The 20,858-nt window shown below is 45.2% G+C and overlaps 1 protein-coding gene across 1 annotated transcript in view; it reads left to right on the plus strand.

Moving 5' to 3' along the window:
* The first annotated feature begins 6,862 nt into the window (after window positions 1-6,862).
* The window catches only part of PDPR (pyruvate dehydrogenase phosphatase regulatory subunit), a 42,770-nt gene continuing 28,774 nt past the window's right edge, over window positions 6,863-20,858 (plus strand). Inside the window, exons 1-3 of the mRNA XM_049786346.1 lie at window positions 6,863-6,882; window positions 13,343-13,604; window positions 19,270-19,403. Of these exons, the coding sequence (XP_049642303.1) occupies window positions 13,381-13,604; window positions 19,270-19,403 (358 nt within the window). The 5' untranslated portion in view covers window positions 6,863-6,882; window positions 13,343-13,380. The remainder of the gene's footprint in view (window positions 6,883-13,342; window positions 13,605-19,269; window positions 19,404-20,858) is intronic.

Raw genomic sequence — 20,858 nt, forward strand, 5'->3', positions numbered from 1 at the left:
AAAAAAAAAAAAAAAAAAAAAAAGAAGCTTGCCACAGGGGCCAGAGAGATAGCATGGAGGTAAGGCATTTTGCCTTTCATGCAGAAGGTCATCGGTTCAAATCCCAGCGTATCATATGGTCCCCCGTGCCTGCCGGGAGCAATTTCTGAGCAAGGAGCCAGGAGTAACCCCTGAGCACTGCCAGATATGACCCAAAAATCACCAAAAAAAAAAAAAAAAAAGGGCCCGGAGAGATAGCACAGGGCGTTTGCCTTGCAAGCAGCCGATGCAGAACCAAAGGTGGTTGGTTCAAATCCCGGTGTCCCATATGGTCTCCCGTGCCTGCCAGGAGCTATTTCTGAGCAGACAGCCAGGAGTGACCCCTGAGCACTGCCAGGTGTGGCCCAAAAACCAAAAAAAAAAAAAAAAGAAGCTTGCCACAAAGAGTGGAAGAGTGCAGGTAGGGCTGAGAAGGGATCTCTGTGATAATGAGAGTTAGTGAGACAGACAGACAGACAGACAGACAGAAAGAGAGAGGAGACAAATGACAAATGTTTGCCAGATAAGTCTGTAGTTTGGAAGAGAAACTGGACATTGGTGGTGGGAAGTAGGCACTGGTGAAGAGATAGGTGTTAGAAACTGTATGGGGGAGACCACTGTCACTGTAAGTCTTCCTAAGAGGGGCCTGGAGAGAGCACAGCGGCGTTTGCCTTCCAAGCAGCCGATCCAGGACCAAAGGTGGTTGGTTCGAATCCCGCTGCCCCATATGGTCCCTCGTGCCTGCCAGGAGCTATTTCTCAGCAGATAGCCAGGAGTCACCCCTGAGCATCGCCGAGCGTGGCCCAAAAACCAAAAAAAAAAAAAAAAAAAAAAAAAAAAGTCTTCCTAAGAGGTTACCAGCTAGTGATCAGGAAGAAGCTGAAAACAAGGTTTCCAAGAAAAAGAAGCGGAAATTCTCCCTTAAGGAGGAGCCACTAAGCAGACCTGAAGAAACTGGGTGCAGCATTAAGAGTAATAGCAGTGCCAAGAAAAAGAAAAAGTCACAAAAACAATTTCAGGAAGACTAAAAGGACACTTGGGTGACACCCTGTACCCCCAATAAAGACATTTAAATTCAGTCTAGCAGGAGGAGGTTTGGCAGGCCCACGCCATGCCGGAGGCCTGCTTGGCCAGGCCTGGGGGGGGGGGGTGCGGGATTTGGGTAACCCCAGCACCCCTCTGCCGCCTTGCTCCAGATCTCCAGGGCTTCCCCGGGCCACACCCCTGGGCAAGCCGGTGAGTTGGGTCCCTTGGTGGAGCTTGAAGGTACCCTAGGCCTTCCCCCACTATCCATGTGGCTCCTTAGGGAGGGTCTGGGTGGGGCTCTGAACTTCTGTTCTCCCAGCTTCTTGAAGGATCTCTCCTTCCTGGGAGCCGGGAGTCTAGCAGGAAGAGGTTTGGCAGGCCCACGCCATGCCGGAGGCCTGCTTGGCCAGGCCTAGGGGGGGGTGCGGGATTTGGGTAACCCCAGCACCCCTCTGCCGCCTTGCTCCAGATCTCCAGGGCTTCCCCGGGCCACACCCCTGGGCAAGCCGGTGAGTTGGGTCCCTTGGTGGAGTTTGAAGGTACCCTAGGCCTTCCCCCACTATCCATGCGGCTCCTTAGGGAGGGTCTGGGGGGGGCTCTGAACTTCTGTTCTCCCAGCTTCTTGAAGGATCTCTCCTTCCTGGGAGCCGGGAGTCTAGCAGGAGGAGGTTTGGCTGGCACTGGTAATCTCTGTCCAGTCTACATTTTCAAAATCGTGCGGGGGCTATCGTCCCCGCGCGCACAAGAAACATTAATAGTACTCTCACAAGAAACATTAATAGTACTCACTATTATTGAATTATGTTTTTATGTATGCAGAATGTCCATTTTGTACTCTGCCCTTTTGCATACCCCTTCATAAGTTCATATTTCTCTTTAACTTCTTTAACTCCTATCATCATTACTCCTTTTTTACCCTTTCTAACTTAAGTACTGTTGAGTCCTAATTCACAGACCAAAGTGGTGCCCTAGAGTTAACACCCACCCAACTATTTTAAAAGGCATAAAAAGGACACATATCTTTTCAACATTTTATGGGTGTTTTCTTTGACGGCTATAACTTTTGCTAAATACTTTCTTATACAGTGATGATCCCCCCCCATGTTTTTTATCTTCTCTTTATGAACTGCTCAATATGGAATTTGGTGTGAAAGAATCCCTCAGTTTAATACTTATGTTTGAACCAAGTCATGGGTCTTGTTGGAAATGTTCTTATGCCCCCATATATCTGATAGCACCACGTGGCTTTATATCTTGTTTGCGTAGGCACAATAACATAGGAAAATACTATACATACCAATAAGTTCTTATCTAATAGAAATGGGAACTCACAAATCTTGTAGTGCAATGAGACCTTACACCCTGAACATTGACATAAAGACCTGGCACAGGCCTCAGAAGAATGGGCATTCTCCATTTACCCCTTGATCTACAGAAGACATTTACAAAACATCCAAGGTTGTATATAACATCACCCGGAGGCATTCCTGTACCAGGGACGACCCTACAGCTGCTCAGACATCGATCTACTCAAAAGAGACATCCCTTAACACTGAGAAGACAACAAGAACAATGACCTGTTTACTGGACAGGGCTTGCTGTATTGCCCCTTTATGGTGAGGTTTGTCTATAACATCACCTGGAAGCAATCCTCTACCACGGAAGACCCTACCACTGCTCAGACATCGTCCTGCTCAAAAGAGACTTCCCTTAACACTGAGAAGACTTAACAACAACAACCTGCTTACAGGACAGGGCTTCCTGCATTCCCCTTTCATGGTGAGGTGAAACAAAAAGGCACTCCACATCATGACTTCAATGTAGGACATGCAGATTCCAGAATCTTTAATACAGAAACATGAGACCAACAACAGAGACTGTGTGATAAGTGTGTTGGCGCTACGGACAATGTCTTGGAGCGAACGATAACTTTCCTGAGGCCTAGAGCTGGTCTTATGCCAGGAAACTTCAGGGGTAGGATCTCTTTGTATTTAGGCCAAGGCTATTCCTTTCCATGCCTCTCATATTTTGGTGGGCCTATGCAAACAACAATTGCCACTCTAACACCGTTTTTACTGTGCTCCTTTGACTCTAATCCTTAAAACACACCCACTTCAAATTTGAGGTTAACTTAAGCTAATATGCATGTACATGGAAATGTAAAAAATACTATGCCTCTAATGTTTAAGGAGTTACGTAAGTTTGATGGCTTTAGATTGCCTTGTGTGCTGTTAAGAAATATTATAATGTGCTACAATCTGGGGACTTGAGGGAAAAAGTAATTGCACATGGATTCTGTTTTATTTATCTTAACTTTCTTTGGTGAAAATTCAAAGTTAAGATATCAGCAAGGGGACTTCTTCTGATAATTATGTTATGGGTGATTGTCCTTCCACTGTAACTTTACCTTATCCTCTTTCTTTGCATCTTTTGTTGTCATAATTCATAATAAAAAATTATAAAAAAAAAAGAAGGGAAAATTAAGGTTTTCTGGATGAAAAAAAAAAAAGACATTTAAATTCCACCAAGAAATAAAAAGAAAGAAAGAAAAATGTATGGGGGCCAGATAAACCAGTGGGTATATATTGCCTTGCATGCAATTGACCCAGGTTCAATCTCCAGTATCCCAGATAGTCCCCGAACCACAAAGCCAGAAAGACAAACAACCTAATTAATCAGGGGGCCAAAACGGTGGCAGCGCAAGCAAGGTTCCCAGAGGTTTGCCAGAACGGTGGCAGCACAAGCGAGGTTCGATTCCCAGGCGTCCCATATGGTTCCCCAAACCAGGTGCGATTTCTAAGTACATAGCAAGGAACTCCTGAGCATCACTGGGTGTGGCCCAAAAACTTAAAAAAAAAAAAAAAAGAAAAGAAAAAAACACGAACAACTTTATAAATGTATTACAGTGATTTAAATTACAGTGATTACAGATATAAATTACAGTGATTTAATTAAAAATCTTTCTTTTGGGGGGACAGAGCAATAGCACAGTGGTAGGGCGTTTGCCTTGTATGTGGCTGACCCAGGATTCGATCCCCTGGGGTACCATATAGTTCCCCGAGCACATAACCAGAAGTAAACCCTGAGCGTCGCTGGGTGTGGCCCAAAAACAAAACAAAACAAACAAAAATCTTCTTTGGGGGCCAGGGTGATAACATAGCGGTAGTGCATTTGCCTTGCATGTGGCTGACCGGGGTGGACCCGGTTCGATCCCCGGCATCCCATTGGGTCCTCTGAGCCTGCCAGGAGCGATTTCTGAGCACAGAGCCAAGAGTAACCCCTGAGTACTACCGGATGTGGCCCAGAAACAAACAAAACTATTTTTTTGGTTTCTGGGGCACACCGTTGGTGCTCAGAAATACTCTTGTGGCAGGCTCAGGAACTATATGGAATGGATTGAACTTGGCTCAGCTATGTGCAAGGCAAAGGCCCTTCAATTAGATTTTTTATTTAATTTTTTTTATTTTTATTTTTATTTATATATATATATTTTTGGTTTTTGGGTCACACCCGGCGTTGCTCAGGGGTTACTCCTGGCTGTCTGCTGAGAAATAGCTCCTGGCAGGCACGGGGGACCATATGGGACATCGGGATTCGAACCAACCACCTTTGGTCCTGGATCGGCTGCTTGCAAGGCAAACACCGCTGTGCTATCTCTCCGGGCCCACTCAATTAGATTTTTTATTTTAAAAATAATTTGATAGGGGCTGGAAAGATAGTACAACGGTAGGACATTTGCCTTGAATGCAGCCAATCCAGGATAGACACTGGTTTGAATCCCAGCATCCCATATGGTCCCCGTGCTTGCCAGGAGTGATTTCTGAGTGCAGAGTCAGGAGGAGCCCTTGAGTGTCACCAGATGTGAACCAAAATAAAAAAAATTTTTTTTGATAAAAAGAAAAAATAGAGGTTAATAGTCGTAAGACTAAGAAACATAGGGCCCAGAGAGAGCTCAATGGCTTAGCTTCACATGTAAGAGGCCAGGGATTTAATACTAGCACCTCAAGTTCCTCAAAACAGAGCCAGAAAATAGCACACTAGACCATTAGGTGTCTCCCCCAAACTAAAACAAAAAGTTAAATATGTACCAAAAAGTTAAATATAGCTCAAGGGCTAGTGTGTAAATTTTGTATAATAGAGTCCCAGATTTGACACTCAACACCACATAATCACCCTGATATCCAGCCATGAGTAGGATCCAAGCAGTGTGGAATTGACCCAATCCACACACCTCAAGGTATATATTTAACATAAATTTTCATTTGCAGTTCTTTGCCCCAAAAATGTACATACATACATACACATGCAGTACAAACACCTACACACAATAACCATAATCCTTCATCCATTATCACCAAAAGCTGGAAACATTCCAATGACAATGTTATGTGTATCTATAGACAAAAGAATGAAATACTCATTCTCAACTTGAAGATATAACTGACATTTAAAAGAATAAAGTGTGGGCCCGGAGAGATAGCACAGCGGTATTTGCCTTGCAAGCAGCCAATCCAGGACCTAAGGTGGTTGGTTCAAATCCCGGTGTCCCATATGGTCCCCCGTGCCTGCCAGGAGCTATTTCTGAGCAGACAGCCAGGAGTCACCCCTGAGCATCGCCGGGTGTGGCCCAAAAACCACACACACACACACACACACACACACACACACACACACACACACAAAAAAAAAAAAAAAAAGTGGAAAACATATCCACAAAATTTTGCATTGTCTTAGGGCCACAGCTTATTGTGTTGATCGATGCTCAAGGAATCAAACTGGAGTCAGCAGCATGCAAGGCAAACTCCTTAACTCTTAAAAATGAATGAAATCAGGCACAAAAAGTGATATAAGATTCTATTTTATTTGTTGTTTTGCACCACACCTGGCTCTACGCTGGGATTCATATGCAAACCATAACAGGAAATTCTGAAAAGGCAGTTCCTATAGGAGTAAGCAGACCAGTGATGGCCTGGTCTTGATAAGTAGAAGCTGACTATAAAAATACAGAGAGTGGGGCTGGAGAGATAGCATGGAGGTAAAGCATTTGCCTTGTAGAAGGTCGGTGGTTCAAATCCTGGCATCCCATATGGTCCCCTGAGCCTGCCAGGAACGATTTCTGAGAGTAGAGCCAGGAGTAACTCCTGAGTGCTGCCAGGTGTGACCCCAATACAAAAAAAACAACAACAACAAACAAACCCATATGTATTATACAATATATAATCATAATATATTTAAAGATTAATTAATAATAAATTATATAATATAATTGTATATTATATAACATATACTTATTATATATTATGCTATATAATATATATATGTGTGTGTTAAGAGAGCTTTCTGCAAAGAAAAAAAAAAAGAGCTTTCTGTTCTGTAGCCTTAGGGTGCTTCTGCTCCTCAAGATAGTAGTTTTGGGTTGCAGAACCACTTGGGAACAGTCTGGCAACGGTCAAGCTTTGAGGAGAGGCACAAAGAAAGCCCCGCAAGTCAGCTTGTCCACCTTCAAAAATAAACGATGCGATCAACTAGGCCTGAACTCCCAATTGGAAACCCAAGGTAACCCCCGCTGCACCCTCCAACCGAAAATGTGGAGCGCGGGGGCGGAGCCTCGCGAGACCCAAACAAGCCCCACGTGTCCCGGACGCGCCTCCTGGTGACGTCACGCCGCGCATGCGTGAACGCCTGGGTCCACTCCGCGGGGGCCGTAAAGCGCGGAAGGTCGCGGCCGCGGCATTCCGGAAGTCGCGCGACCCGCGCCCGGCCCCGCTTCCGGCGTCCCCGGCCCGCCGCGACTGTTGTCGGCCGCCGAGCCAGCGCCGAGCCCCGGGGGTCCCGGAGGTAAGACGCGGCGGCCGGTCCCGCTGGGCGTCCAGCTCGATCCCGGCGGTCCTCGGGGCTGGCAGGCGCGTCCTCGGCCTGGCCGGGAGCCCGCGGCCGGATGACCTCGCGCTGGGGTCGAGCGTGTTGGAGGCGTTGGGGACGCGGGGCTCCGGGCCCCGGGGATTTTCCCTGGGCCTGGAATGCGCGGCGGTTCCCTGGCCGGGCCCGAGTTTATCGCATTGCTTACGAGGCTTCATCCCTGCGCCCCGCTAGAGCGAGGTGCAACCTGGTACCAACCTAGGGCGGGGATATTTTGGGGCGTCGCTCTGAGCACGGGTTTGGGTCTCCCCGACTGAGCAGAACCAGCCCTGAGGTCATTCATGGCTTAAGCAGAAGTAATGATTGGTTTTTGTGGTTCGCTTTTGGGGCCACACTCGGTGATGCTCCAGGAGGGTGACTCCTGACTCCTTATCTCTCCAGCCCCGCAATGAAGTTTCTTAAGTTGGAGTGTGACATCTGAAATTTCGTTTTCAGAGCGTGGCTCAACGTCGTGGGGTGTAGATTGGGCTTTGGAGAGAATGATTGGGGTGCAGACTAGAGACGAATCTCTTTCCGGAGAGCTTGCAGTGATGTGAGAAATGCCTGTAGCCTTTATTCAGGTAATGGTTTTGGAGACTCGAGAGGGGGGTTAATCAGTCTGAGGAAAATTCAGAGTTAGGGGCTGATGGTTGGACAGAAGAATTGAGAGAAAAAGTGGAAGTTAACACCCAGAATTTTGGTATAGGGTGGCCAGTGGGGATTAAAGGAATTGGAACAGATTCTGTAATAAGGGGAGAAGGATTTACCTTTTGAATGTGTTTACTTTGAGTTACTGCTTTTATTTAACTTTCTTTTTGTTTTGTTTTGTTTTGGTTTGGTTTTTGGGTCACACCCAGCAGCACTCAGGGATTACGCCTGGCTCAGTGCTCAGAAATCGTTCTTGGCAGGCTCTGGGGCATATGGGATGCCAGGATTCGAACCAGGGTCTGTCCTGTGTTGGCCGGGTGCAAGGCATACGCCTTACCACTGTGCAATTTCTCCGGCCCCAACTCATTTTTTTTTAGTTCTTGGGCCATATCTGACTGCTCAGGGCTCTGTAATATCACTTTGTGTATAACTGCATGCAAGGCAAATACCTTAACTACTGTACTCTCTCTCCTGTCCCAGAAACCTTTGCCCAAGCTCATCTTTTGTCTGGTCCTTTCTCATCTGTCAGGACTCTTAAAACTTCCTTTTTCCTGATCATTCTATATATGTATATTTTTGTTTGTTTGTTTTTTTTGGGTCACACCTGACAGTGTTCAGGGGTTACTCCTGGCTCTACACTCAGAAATCGCTCCTGGCAGACTCTATGGACCACATGGGATGCTGATTTTCGAACCACCGTCCTTCTGCATGCAAGGCAAACACTCCACCTCCATGCCATCTCTCCAGCCCCTGGTATATAAATATATATATATATATATATATATATTATTTTTTTATGGTTTTGTTTGTTTGCTTTGGGTCACACCCGATGATACTCCTAGCTCTACGGGACACTGTGGGATCAAACTGCAGCCTGCCCCAGGTCAGATCTCAGTGCGGGCAAGACAAATGTTCTACTGCTTGCGACACTGCTCTGGCCCCATATTTGATATTTTGCGAAAATGTTTGTCATGTAGTTAAATACATTATGAATAGGTCAAGACAAAAAAGTAATATATCAAGAAATTTTATTGAGGGGCCAGAGTGGTGGCACAAGGGGTAGGGCGTCTGCCTTGCACATGCTAACCTAGGAGGGACTTCAGTTCGATCCCCATATTGTCCCCCAAGCCAGAAGTGATATATATATATTTTTTGTCACACCCTGCACCGCTCAGGGGTTACTTCTGGCTCTGTGCTCAGAAATCGATCCTGGCAGGCTCAGGGACCATATGGGATGCTGGAATTCAAACCGGGTCAGTCCTGTGTTAGCTACCTGCAAGGCAAAGCCTTACTGCTGTGCTATTGTTTCGGCTCCACCAGGAGTGATTTCTGAACACATAGCCAGGAGTAACATCTGAGCGTCACTGGGTGTGTCTCCCCCAAAAATGAAAACTACCCTCCCCCAAAATGGGCCGGAGCGAGAGCACAGCGGTAGAGCGTTTGCCTTGCATGTGGCAGACCCAGGACGGACCTGGGTTTGATTACTGGCATTCCATATGGTCCACCAGATAGCACAGAGACGTTTGCCTTGCAAGCAGCCGATGCAGGACCAAAGGTGGTTGGTTTGAAGCCCGGTGTCCCATATGGTCCCCTGTGCCTGCCAGGAGCTATTTCTGAGCAGACAGCCAGGAGTAACCCCTGAACACTACCAGGTGTGGCCCAAAAACCAAAAACCAAAAACCAAAAAAACATTGAAATAAAAAAATTTGGGGGGGGGGTCACACCCGGTGACACTCAGGAGTCCTGCATGCAAGGCAAACGCCCTACCTCTATGCTTTCTCTCCAGCCCCCTGAAATATTAATAACAACAAAAAAAGATGATGGGGGCCGGAGAGATAGCATGGAGGTAAGGCGTTTGCCTTTCATGCAAGAGGTCATCGGTTCGAATCCCGGCGTCCCATATGGTCCCCCATGCCTGCCAGGAGCAATTTCTGAGCCTGGAGCCAGGAGTAACCCCTGAGCACTGCTGGGTGTGACCCAAAAACCACAAAAAAAAAAAAAAAAAAAAAAAAGATGAAGGTGACAAAGTAGTGATCAGGTAACACCTTATTGTAAAAAATAAAAATCTGGCTTCTGGAGAGAAAGATTTTTTTTTTTTTTTACTTTTACACTTAATATAAAATTTCATTTCTCTAGGGCGGAGCGATAGCATAGCAGTAAGGCATTTGCCTTGCATGCAACCAACACCAGACAGAGAGTAGTTCAAATTTCAGCATCCCATATAGTCCCTCGAGCCTGCCATGGGCGATTTCTGAGCACAGAGCCACGAGTAACCCCTGAGCTCCCCCTGAGCGCCGCCGGGTGTGACCCAGATTCCAGTTCTGCATGGTAGAACTCAAGGGCTGTGTGCATTTGGTTTCTGTCTACTTTCTTTTTTTTTTTTTGGTTTTTGGGCCACACCCGTTTGATGCTCAGGGGTTATTCCTGGCTAAGCGCTCAGAAATTGCCCCTGGCTTGGGGGGACCATATGGGATGCCAGGGGATCGAACCGAGGTCCTTCCTTGGCTAGCGCTTGCAAGGCAGACACCTTACCTCTAGCGCCACCTCCCCGGCCCCTGTCTACTTACTTTTGTTTGTTTTGTCACACTTGGTGATGCTCAGGGGTTATTCCTGCCGGGCTTGGGGGACCATACCCAAGGCACTACTGTTTCTGCAGCTCCATCAGCCTACTTTTTCAGTTATGTCATAGGTGATATCCCCTTGTTCATCATGTACAACACACTGAATTCCTTTCTATTCTGGACTTGTCAAAGTATGATCTCTTCAGAACCTTTGCTCAAACTCATGGTCTGTCTGGGCTACTTATAAATGATCCTTTATCATCTGTCAGGTCTCTCTTTTTTTTTAATATTTTTTATTTAAACACCTTGGTTACAAGCATGATTGTGGTTGAGTTTCAGTCATTCTATTTCCCTCATATATTCTCATTGTTAGGATAGTTCGCAATGTAGTTGTTTCTCTAACTAAACTCATCACTCTTTGTGGTGAAGTTCATGAGGTCAGCTGTAACGTCCAGCCCTCTCCTCGTTTGTCTCTGAAAATTGTTGAGAAATGTCTTTGATTTTTCTTAAAACCCATAGATGAGTGAGACCATTCTCCGTCTTTCTCTTTCTCTCTGACTTATTTCACTCAGCATAATAGATTCCATGTACATCCATGTATAGGAAAATTTCATGACTTCATCTCTCCTGACGGCTGCATAATATTGTGTATATGTACCACAGTTTCTTTAGCCATTCATCTGTTGAAGGGCATCTTGGTTGTTTCCAGAGTCTTGCTATGCTAAATAGTGCTGCAATGAATATAGGTGTAAGGAAGGGATTTTTGTATTGTATTTTTGTGTTTCTAGGGTACATTCCTAGGAGTGGTATAGCGGATCGTATGGGAGCTCAGTTTCCAGTTTTTGGAGGAATTTCCATATCGCTCTCCAGAAAGGTTGAACTAGTCGGCATTCCCACCAGCAGTGGATAAGAGTTCCTGTCTCACCGCATCCCCGCTAACACTGCTTGTTCTTATTCTTTGTGATGTGTGCCAATCTCTGTGGTGTGAGGTGTTACCTCATAGTTGTTTTGATTTGCATCTCCCTGATGATTAGTGATGTGAAGCATTTTTTCATGTGCCTTTTGGCCATTTGTATTCTTCTTTGTCAAAGTGCCTGTCCATTTCTTTTCCCCATTTTTTGATGGGATTGATGTTATTTTCTTTAGAGTTCTGTCAGTGCCTTGTATATTTTGGATATTAGCCCCTTATCTGATGGGTATTGGGTGAATAGTTTCTTCCATTCAGTGGGTGGCTCTTGTATCCTGGGCACTATTTCCTTTGAGGTGCAGAAGCTTCTCAGCTTAATATATTCCCATCTGTTAATCTCTGCTTTCATTTGCTTGGAGAGTGCAGTTTCCTCCTTGAAGATGCCTTTAGTCTCAATGTCATGGAGTGTTATACCTACGTGTTGTTCTATACACCTTATGGTTTCAGGTCTGATATCGAGGTCTTTAATCCATTTGGATTTTACCTTTGTACATGATGTTAGCTGGGGGTCTCAAGTGCTGTCAGGTCTCTTAAAACCATCTTTTTCCTGATTATCCTATTATTTCATTTTATTTTATTTAATTAATTAATTTTGGTTTTGGGCCAAACCAGGTGATCTCAGGTATTACTCCTGGCTCTGTGCTCAGAATCGCCCCTGGCAGGCTCGGGGAACCATATGGGACGCTGGAAATCGAACTAAGGTTTGTCCTGGGTTGGCTGTGTGCAAGGCAAACACCTTACTGCTGCACTATTGCTCAGGCCCTCATTTTATTTTGTTAATAGTGAATGTCAGATTGCCTGGGCGAATTACAAATCAGAATGTTACCAGCACCTGGTTGGTCATTTAGTGTTTCTTGTTAAAGAGTCTAGGAGGATTTAAAAGATTGTGTATTTGAGGAACATAGGTAATTCTCTGTCACTAGTTGAAACCATAGGATTGGGGGTTGGTAGCTTTGGATTTCCAGCTCCATATTGTACATGTTCTGAACCATCTCTCCCCCCTCCCCATGAAAAATGCTTTTCCATGCGCGTGTGTGTGTGATCCTCTGTCCCCAAATGGGCCTATTTTTTTTTTTTTTTTTTGGTTTTTGGGCCACACCCAGTGACGCTCAGGGGTTACTCCTGGCTATGCACTCAGAAGTCGCTCCTGGCTTGGGGGACCATATGGGACGCCGGGGGATCGAACCGCGATCCGTCCTAGGCTAGCGCAGGCAAGGCAGGCACCTTACCTCTAGCGCCACCGCCCGACCCAATGGGCCTATTTTTTTCCTCATGGTTGATATTATACTATTATCTCATCAGAAGTACCGAATAAATACCATTCTGACTGACCTTGTGTCTTTTATGCAATAAAAAAAAATAGTGAATGCCAAGCCCATTTCTTAGGGCTGGGGAAAGAAGTACTTGTGGTGTTGGGGTTCAAATTTAGGGTCTCATGTAAGGAATGTGCTGTATCACTTGAACTACATCCCTGCTTTTCTGGTCATGCAATTTCAGATGTCTCCCTAGTCATACCATCACTTTTGACTTTATTTACTCAGTTTATTTATGTATTAGCTGTTTTTCCATTGCTTTATCTTCAATTTGAGTTGTATAAAATCAGGGACCCACACATTCCTGTTCCCTGCTCTATCTATAATTAGCCAAGTATATGGAATTCAGTAGATATATAGTATTTGATGGAAGTATATTCTTCTTCTTTTTTTTTTTTTTTTTGGGCCACACTTGGTAACGCTCAGGGGTTACTCCTGGCTATGCGCTCAGAAGTTGCTCCTGGCTTGGGGGACCATATGGGACGCCAGGGGATCGAACCGCGGTCCGTCCAAGGCTAGCGCAGGCAAGGCAGGCACCTTACCTCTAGCGCCACCGCCCGGCCCCGGAAGTATATTATTCATTGATGCATCCTTTCTCACAAATCCTATAATCCTATATATATATATATATATATTTTTTTTTTTTTATGAATATAAATCCTTTTTATAGTTGTCTATATAACTGAGCACAGTAGAATGAAGTTTTTTTTTTTTTGGGCTACACCTGGCGGTACTCAGGGGTTACTTCTGGCTATCTGCTCAGAAATAACTCCTGGCAGGCACAGGGGACCATATGGGACGCAGGGATTCAAACCAACCACCTTGGGTCCTGGATCAGCTGCTTGCAAGGCAAACACCGCTGTGCTATCTCTCCGGCCCCAGAATGAAGTATTTTTGTTTTTCTCTTTTAGGTTGAATGTGTAAGATCTTCTATTAGCTGGCAGACGTGATGTTTTACTTGTTGTTATCAGTTGGCCGAAGACAAAGAACCAGTCGAGGATGGTGGAAATGGTTTTCAGCAAGAAGCAGTTCCACAGCTGCCGACACACATTCCCTAGCCCTCCCTGCGCAGGCTCAGGTGGTCATCTGTGGTGGTGGAATCGTGGGCACATCCGTGGCTTATCACCTCTCCAAGATGGGGTGGAAGGATATTGTTCTCTTGGAACAGGGCAGGTAAGAATCACATTGGGCAGGACTTGGGGATCTTTTGCACTAATTGCACAGGATTTCTTTATTTCATCTCCTTTTGGTAGTGCTATATTGTGAACAGCTAAGAAGAATCATAGAAGGGAGAAACTTGTGCTTTGTTTTGTGATACCTAATAACTGGGTAACTGGGTTTTCTTTTCTTTTCTTTTTTTTTTTTTTGCCACACCCAGTGATACTAGGGGCTACTCCTAGCTATAATCTCAGAAATCACTCCTGGCTTGGAGGACCATATAGGACGCCAGGGGATCAAACTGCAATCCATCCTAGGCTAGCATGTGCAAGGCAGACGCCTTACAGCTTGTGCCACCCATCCGCCCCCCCCCCCTCTTTTTTGTTTTTTGGGTCACACCTGGCAGCGCTCAGGGGTTACTCCTGGCTCTATGCTGAGAAATCACCCCCCCCACAACTCAGGGGACCATATAGGATGCTGGGATTCGAACCACTGTCCTTTTGCATGTAAGGCAAATGCCTTACCTCCACGCTATCTCTGGTCCACCCCCCCTTTTTTTTTTTAATTGTGCAGATTCCATCAAAGCTAGTACTTAAAAGAAAGTATTTTCTTTTTTTTTTTTTTTTTTGGTTTTTGGGCCACACCCGGTAACGCTCAGGGGTTACTCCTGGCTATGCGCTCAGAAGTCGCTCCTGGCTTGGGGGACCATATGGGACGCCGGGGGATCGAACCGCGGTCCGTCTCCTAGGCTAGCGCAGGTAAGGCAGGCACCTTACCTCCAGCGCCACCGCCCGGCCCCTGTTTTTTTTTTTTTGTTTTTTTTTGGGCCATACCCGGCGTTGCTCAGGGGTTACTCCTGGCTGTCTGCTCAGAAATAGCTCCTGGCAGGCACAGGGGACCATATGGGACACCGGGATTCGAACCAACCACCTTTGGTCCTGGATCGGCTGCTTGCAAGGCAAACACCGCTGTGCTATCTCTCCGGGCCCAAGAAAGTATTTTCTTTATTTATTTTTTTAATTTTTGAGCCATATGTGGCAGTGCTTGGGGTTTGATTTTGATGGTCCTTGCTCAAAAAACCTGAGGCTAGAACTGGGATCTTGTACCTACATGTAAAGAAATACTTTGCATGAACCCAGACTGTTGAGCTATACTCGGCCTTAAAAGGATGTATTTTACTTTGAGTTCACCGTACATCAAATCATCTTCCTCACTTATTTATTTATATGTCTTTTGGGTGTGTCATTGGTGCTCAGTCTTATTGCTGGTGGTGCTCAGGATTGAACCCTGGTTTACATATAGATGGCAAAGTGACTTTCCAGCTGTACTATCATTTTGGCACTAGATTTGAATTTTTCTCCTCATTTTTTGCCTGTTTGTTTGTTTTTTATGTTTGTATGTTTGTTTAGACATTTTATTGCCTTTCACAAATCAGACATTTAACAAATTACATTATTGGGACCGGGAAGGTAGCGCTAGAGGTAAGGTGTCTGGCTTGCAAGTACTAGCCAAGGAAGGACCGCGGTTTGATCCCCCGGCATCCCATATGGTCCCCCCAAGCCAGGAGCGATTTCTGAGCGTCAAACGGGTGTGGCCCAAAAACAAAACAAAAAAAATTACATTATTCCTTTGTTTTTTATTTTGTTTTGTTTAGTTTTTTTGGTATTTGGTTCACACCCGGCAGCGCTCAGCGGTTACTCCTGGCTCTACGCTCAGAAATCACTCCTGGCAGGCTCAGGGGACCATATTGGATGCTGGGATTCAAACCACCGACCTTCTGCATGAAAGGCAAACGCCCTACCTCTATGCTATCTCTCCAGCCCCACATTATTGTTGTTTACTAAAAGAAAAATATATACATATAACTCAGTTGAGAATATGTAAGGACATGTGAAAACTTTCTGGGTTAGTACATGCAAGGCAAGGAAGTTCCCTACTAGCTGGACCATCTCTCTAGCCTTATTCTTTATTTATTTATTTACTTATATTTTTGTTTTTTGGGTCACACCCGGCAGGCAGTGCTCAGGGGCTACTACTGGCTCTATGCTCAGAAATAGCTCCTGGCAAGCTCGGGGACCATATGGGATGTCGGGATTTGAACCACCGTCCTTCTGCCTGCAAGGCAAACGCCTTGCCTCCATGCTGTCTCTCCTGCCCCTCTAGCCTTATTCTTAATTTATATCTACTATTATTGTTGTTATTTTTTGTTTGTTTGTTTTATTTTGAGGCCACATCCTGTGGTGCTGCACCCTATGGTCTTCACTTAGTGAGATCAGGTACTGTTTTAGGTCAGCGCATGAAAGGCAAACGCTTTACCTGTTTCGCTACCACTGTGGCCCCCTTTTTCTCCCCTTTTTTGCAGGGGGGTAGTGAAGAGGTATTTTGGGCCACACTACTTGAGTTGGGGGCTATTCCCAGTTTTGTCCTCAGAGTTCTCTCTAAAATATATTGTACAAGGAAATGAACCAGGATTATGTGAACCTGCATTCAAGGCAAAGGCCTTAATTTCTACTGAGTCCCTAACTGTTTTCCCTTTATTTTTTATGTCATACCCGGTGGCTCTCAGGGGTTACTCTTGGCTCTGTGCTCAGCAATTGCTCCTGGCAGGCTCGGGGGACCATGTAGGATACCAGGAATTGAACCGGGTCCAGCCTGGCTTGGCCATGTGCAAGTCAAATGCCCTACGCTGTGCTAGTGCTCCGGCTTCTATTTTCCCTTTGTATACAAGTGGTAGTATAACTTATACATGGTTCTACAATGCTTTTGTGTTTTTTTTTGTTTTTTTTTTTTGCTCCTGATTGTTTCATATTGTTACATAAAACTTTTTTTTTTCATAACTGCATAGGATTTCATTGTGTAGGAGTACACTCATCAGTGCTCAGGGGTGAATCACTCCTGGCAGGCTCATGGGACCATATGAGATGTCAGAGATCAAACCTGAGTTGGCTGGATGTAAGGCAAATGCTGTGCTCTCTCATTCTGGCCCCTCATGGGTTTTTGACTTTGGGGGGGGGGGTGTCACACCTGGCAGTGCTCGGGGGTTACTCCTGGCTCTACGCTCAGAAATCGTTCCTGGCAGGCTCAGGGGACCATGTGAGATGCCGGGATTCGAACCACCATCCTTCGGCATGCAAGGCATGCAAGGCAAGCCCTACCTCCTTGCTATCTCTCCAGCCCCTGCCTTTTTTTTAAATCATGATTTACCAGGTTGTTCATAAACTAGTTACTTCAGGTATTCCATATTTCTTTTTTTTTTTTTTTTTGGGCCACACCCTGTGACGCTCAGGGGTTACTCCTGGCTATGTGCTCAGAAGTCGCTCCTGGCTTGGGGGACCATATGGGACGCCGGGGGATCGAACCGCGGTCCTGTCCAAGGCTAGCGCAGGTAAGGCAGGCACCTTACCTCTTGCGCCACCGCCCGGCCCCAGGTATTCCATATTTCAACATCTATTGTACCAGCAGAGTGATCTTTCCCCACTGATTTCTCAGTTTCACACCCACTCCTCAAGCCTTTCCCCTTAGAAGGCATAAATAATTTACTTTATATTGTTTGTCACATCTCTCTCAACCATGGTGTACTAAAGTCATTGAATATTTACTGAGCTGTTAGGTGCTAGTAATTTAGCCTTCTGTATCATTGTTTTCACTCATTGAGTTTAGTGAACTTCCCATGGAATTTGCTTGCTCCCACTGGGCTGTCAGTGCTGTGTTACATGGCCATATATGTAGTTGTGTTTTAGGATCTGTGGAACTGACAATTCAACAGCTTGGTGATTCTTTGAGATTAGTTTTAGAGCTGTGGAATTGGGCATTTATATGTCAGGTCTGGTGGTTATGGGTGGGGTGCTGTGCCTCATGGTAGGGTGGGGATTCAGCTTGCCTCATCCAGAGAAGACTAGACATTTCAGCCCAGATACTGGGGTTACCTGTAATGACTCAGTGGAAATAAGATTGGTTTAAATTAGACTATTGTTAGTGGATATTTCAATTATTTCTTTCTCTTATTATTTTATTTGGATTTTGGATTACACCCAGCTGTGCTCAGGACTTTTTTTGTGGGTGGAGGGGGCATACCCATTGATGCTCAGATGTTACTCCTGGCTCTATACACAAGAATCACACTTGGTATTATTTGGGGACCACCTGGAATGTTAGGGATTAAAATGGTGTTTATCTTGTGCAAGGCAGGCACTTTGTACTATCTCCTCAGAGTCTATAAATAAATGCAGATTTGGCTGTTTCTGTCTGTTTTGTTTTGTGCCACATACGGTGGTGCTCAGTGATTTCTCCTGGCTCTGTGCTTTGAACTCACTCCTGGCAGGCTCTGGAATCCTTATGGGATGCCCAGGCTTGAACCCAGTTGGCCTCATTGCAAGGCACACCCAACCTGCTCTCCTTTTGCTCTGGCCTTGTTAAGTTTGTCTGTTTCTTAATGAAATTAATTCTTTGCAGGGACATATATTGGGGGATGAGTTTTTCTCTGTTGTATTATCTTTGGAAATTTTCAAGTTTTTGTATAATTTAGATACTAATTTGTTCACTTGTTTGATAGAATCTCTTGTCAAAGTTTCAGTCCTGAAATAGATTCAGTTAAACAGGTGTTTCCATTTCTTCAGGTAGTCCTTTAGTTGTGATCCAACCAGGGGTCCTCAAACTTTTTATTTTTTTTATTTTTTTTATTTTTTGGTTTTTGGGCCACACCTGGCGTTGCTTAAGGGTTACTCCTGGCTGTCTGCTCAGAAATAGCTCCTGGCAGGCACGGGGGACCATATGGGACACCGGGATTCGAACCAACCACCTTTGGTCCTGGATCGGCTGCTTGCAAGGCAAACACCTCTGTGCTATCTCTCCGGGCCCCTGTGAACGAATTCTTATGCACACTGCATATATCTTATTTTGCAATGAAAAAACAAAACAGATACAAATACAATATGTGGCCTGTGGGCCATAGTTTGAGGACCACTGGAGACTGTATCAAAACTATATTTAGTAGTATATCTTACTACTTATGAGTAGTAAAAGTTATTTCTTGCTTGCTGGCCTGTTCAGAAGTTCAAGATGTCTTTAAGTCATTTTGGGAAGTATGGAACATTTGACCTTGCTTCTCAAGCTATCAGGGTACAAAAGAAATCATCCATACATCTTAGAATTCTTCAGATTAAGAGCGTTATTAATATAATATATACTTTCTGGCATGAGCTAATAACCCAGGTTCAATTCCTGGCATCCTGTATGGTTCCTAGAGCACCTCCAGGAATAATTTCTGAGTACATTACTGAATTAGAAGTAAGCCCTGAGCATTGCCAAAGCTGAGCATTTCCAAAAACAGAAAACCAAGCTCCCCCAAAATAGAATGTATACTGAGTATAAGCAAGGGAATACAAAACATAGTGAAGTTACTCCTCATTTTTTTGGGGGGAAGTCATACCCAAAAAGCTCAGGAGTTACTCCTGGCTCTGCCCTCAGAAATCACTCCTGGCAGGCCTGGGGACCATATGGAATGCCAGGATTCAAACCAACGTCCATCCTGGCTTGGCTGTGTGCAAGGCAAATGCCCTACTGCTGTGCTATTTCTCCAGACCCATTTTTTGTTATTATAGGTAGTGATCTGATAAGGAACCTTGAATTTTTGCTTTTGTAGAAACAGTCTACCTAATTGCATTTTGCATTCATCCTGCAGGTTGGCTGCTGGCTCTACGAGGTTCTGTGCTGGCATCCTAAGTACTGCAAGGCACACGAGCATTGAACAGAAGATGGCAGACTATTCAAACAGACTCTACCAGCAGTTAGAGCAAGAAACAGGGATCCAAACAGGTAAATAGGTAATCTGTGTTTGCTGGTCTCCTTCTTCCCAGACACTCAGTATATTTGGTCCTCCATGAAATTTGTTGATTTGATAATTAATACTTGATTTTATACCAGCTCGACCATTAGTCAGGCTTTTTATTACCTTGGGCAAGGTTTGAGTCAGAAGAGGGTCTACATAAGGCCTAGAGATGCAACTACTGACTCCTGAACTATTGGCTCAGTTATTAGTTGTCTGTTGAGTCCTGCATCTTTAAGCATGTTGGAGTCTAGAGGAGTAAAAAAGTTAGCCTAATCTAGGCCACTGCCTCTTTGAACTGTATAGAGCAGGAAGTCAGGTAAAAGTATCTAAAGGTTGCCTGTCAGGGGCACACCTACCATCTCTTCTCCCATGGTAGTTTACCCATGATGAAGTGAAAGATAGCAAGGGATTTCCTGCTGGGGAGTTCTTCCTTTGGGAGGTGAGGGATCCAAATCTGGTAGTGCTCAGCAGCCACTCCTAGCCACTTGGTCTCAGGGATCTTTCCTAGAGTGCTTATGTTACAATATGGCGTGCTGGAGATTGAACTGCGGTTAGCCACATACAAGACAGGCATATTACTATTATCATTGTCTTTCACTAAACTGTTTTTGTTTAGTTTTGGTTTAAGACCCCACCAGTGGTATTTTTAAGGCCATCCCCAGTGTTTTTCAGAGGCTACTGTGATGGATGGGGGATGGATCACGTGCTGGGGAAGTGAACCTGTCCATTAGATCATGGTTTCCAGAAATTTTCTCACTGAAAGGATGAATCGGAGCTTGAGCCACTGCCCCCTCCCTTTTCTTTTTTAATTTGGCAGTGCTCAGGAGTCACTCCTGGCTCTGCACTCAGGAATTACTCCTGGCAGTGGTCAGGGAACTATTTGGGATGCGGAATTTAACCCAGGACTGGTGTGCATAAGACATGGGCCTTATCCTTATCATTGTCTCTCTAGTCCTGATTCAGAACTTCTTGAAAAAATGATTTCCTGTCAGGGGCTGGAAAGGTAGGGTACACTTAGAAACCTTGGGGCCGGAGCCATCACACAGCTGTAGCGTGTTTGCCTTGCACAAGGAATTGGAGAATGGATAAATAGGCACTTAGCTTGTATGTGGCTAACCCCGGTTTGATCCCAGGCACTACCTATGATCCTTCCTCTGAATACCAGTCTTTTTTTGGCAGAGCCAAGAGTAGCCTTTGTACACTACTGAGTGGTTTGGTCCCAAAATCCAAAATCCAATAAGAAAAACAAAAGCAAATGCGCACAAACACCAGAGAGGAGGAACTTCTTGCTAAATTTAGGGTCATTTGATTTTGTTTTTGGGCCACACTGGCAGTGCTCAGGAGTTACTCCTGGCCCTGCATTCAGAAATCACTCCTGGCAGGATCGGGGGACTATATGGAATGCTGGGGATCGAACATGGGTTTGTCCTGGGTCAGCTGCA

The sequence above is a fragment of the Suncus etruscus genome, chromosome 14 (assembly GCF_024139225.1).
Source record: "Suncus etruscus isolate mSunEtr1 chromosome 14, mSunEtr1.pri.cur, whole genome shotgun sequence".
Taxonomy (NCBI): domain Eukaryota; kingdom Metazoa; phylum Chordata; class Mammalia; order Eulipotyphla; family Soricidae; genus Suncus; species Suncus etruscus.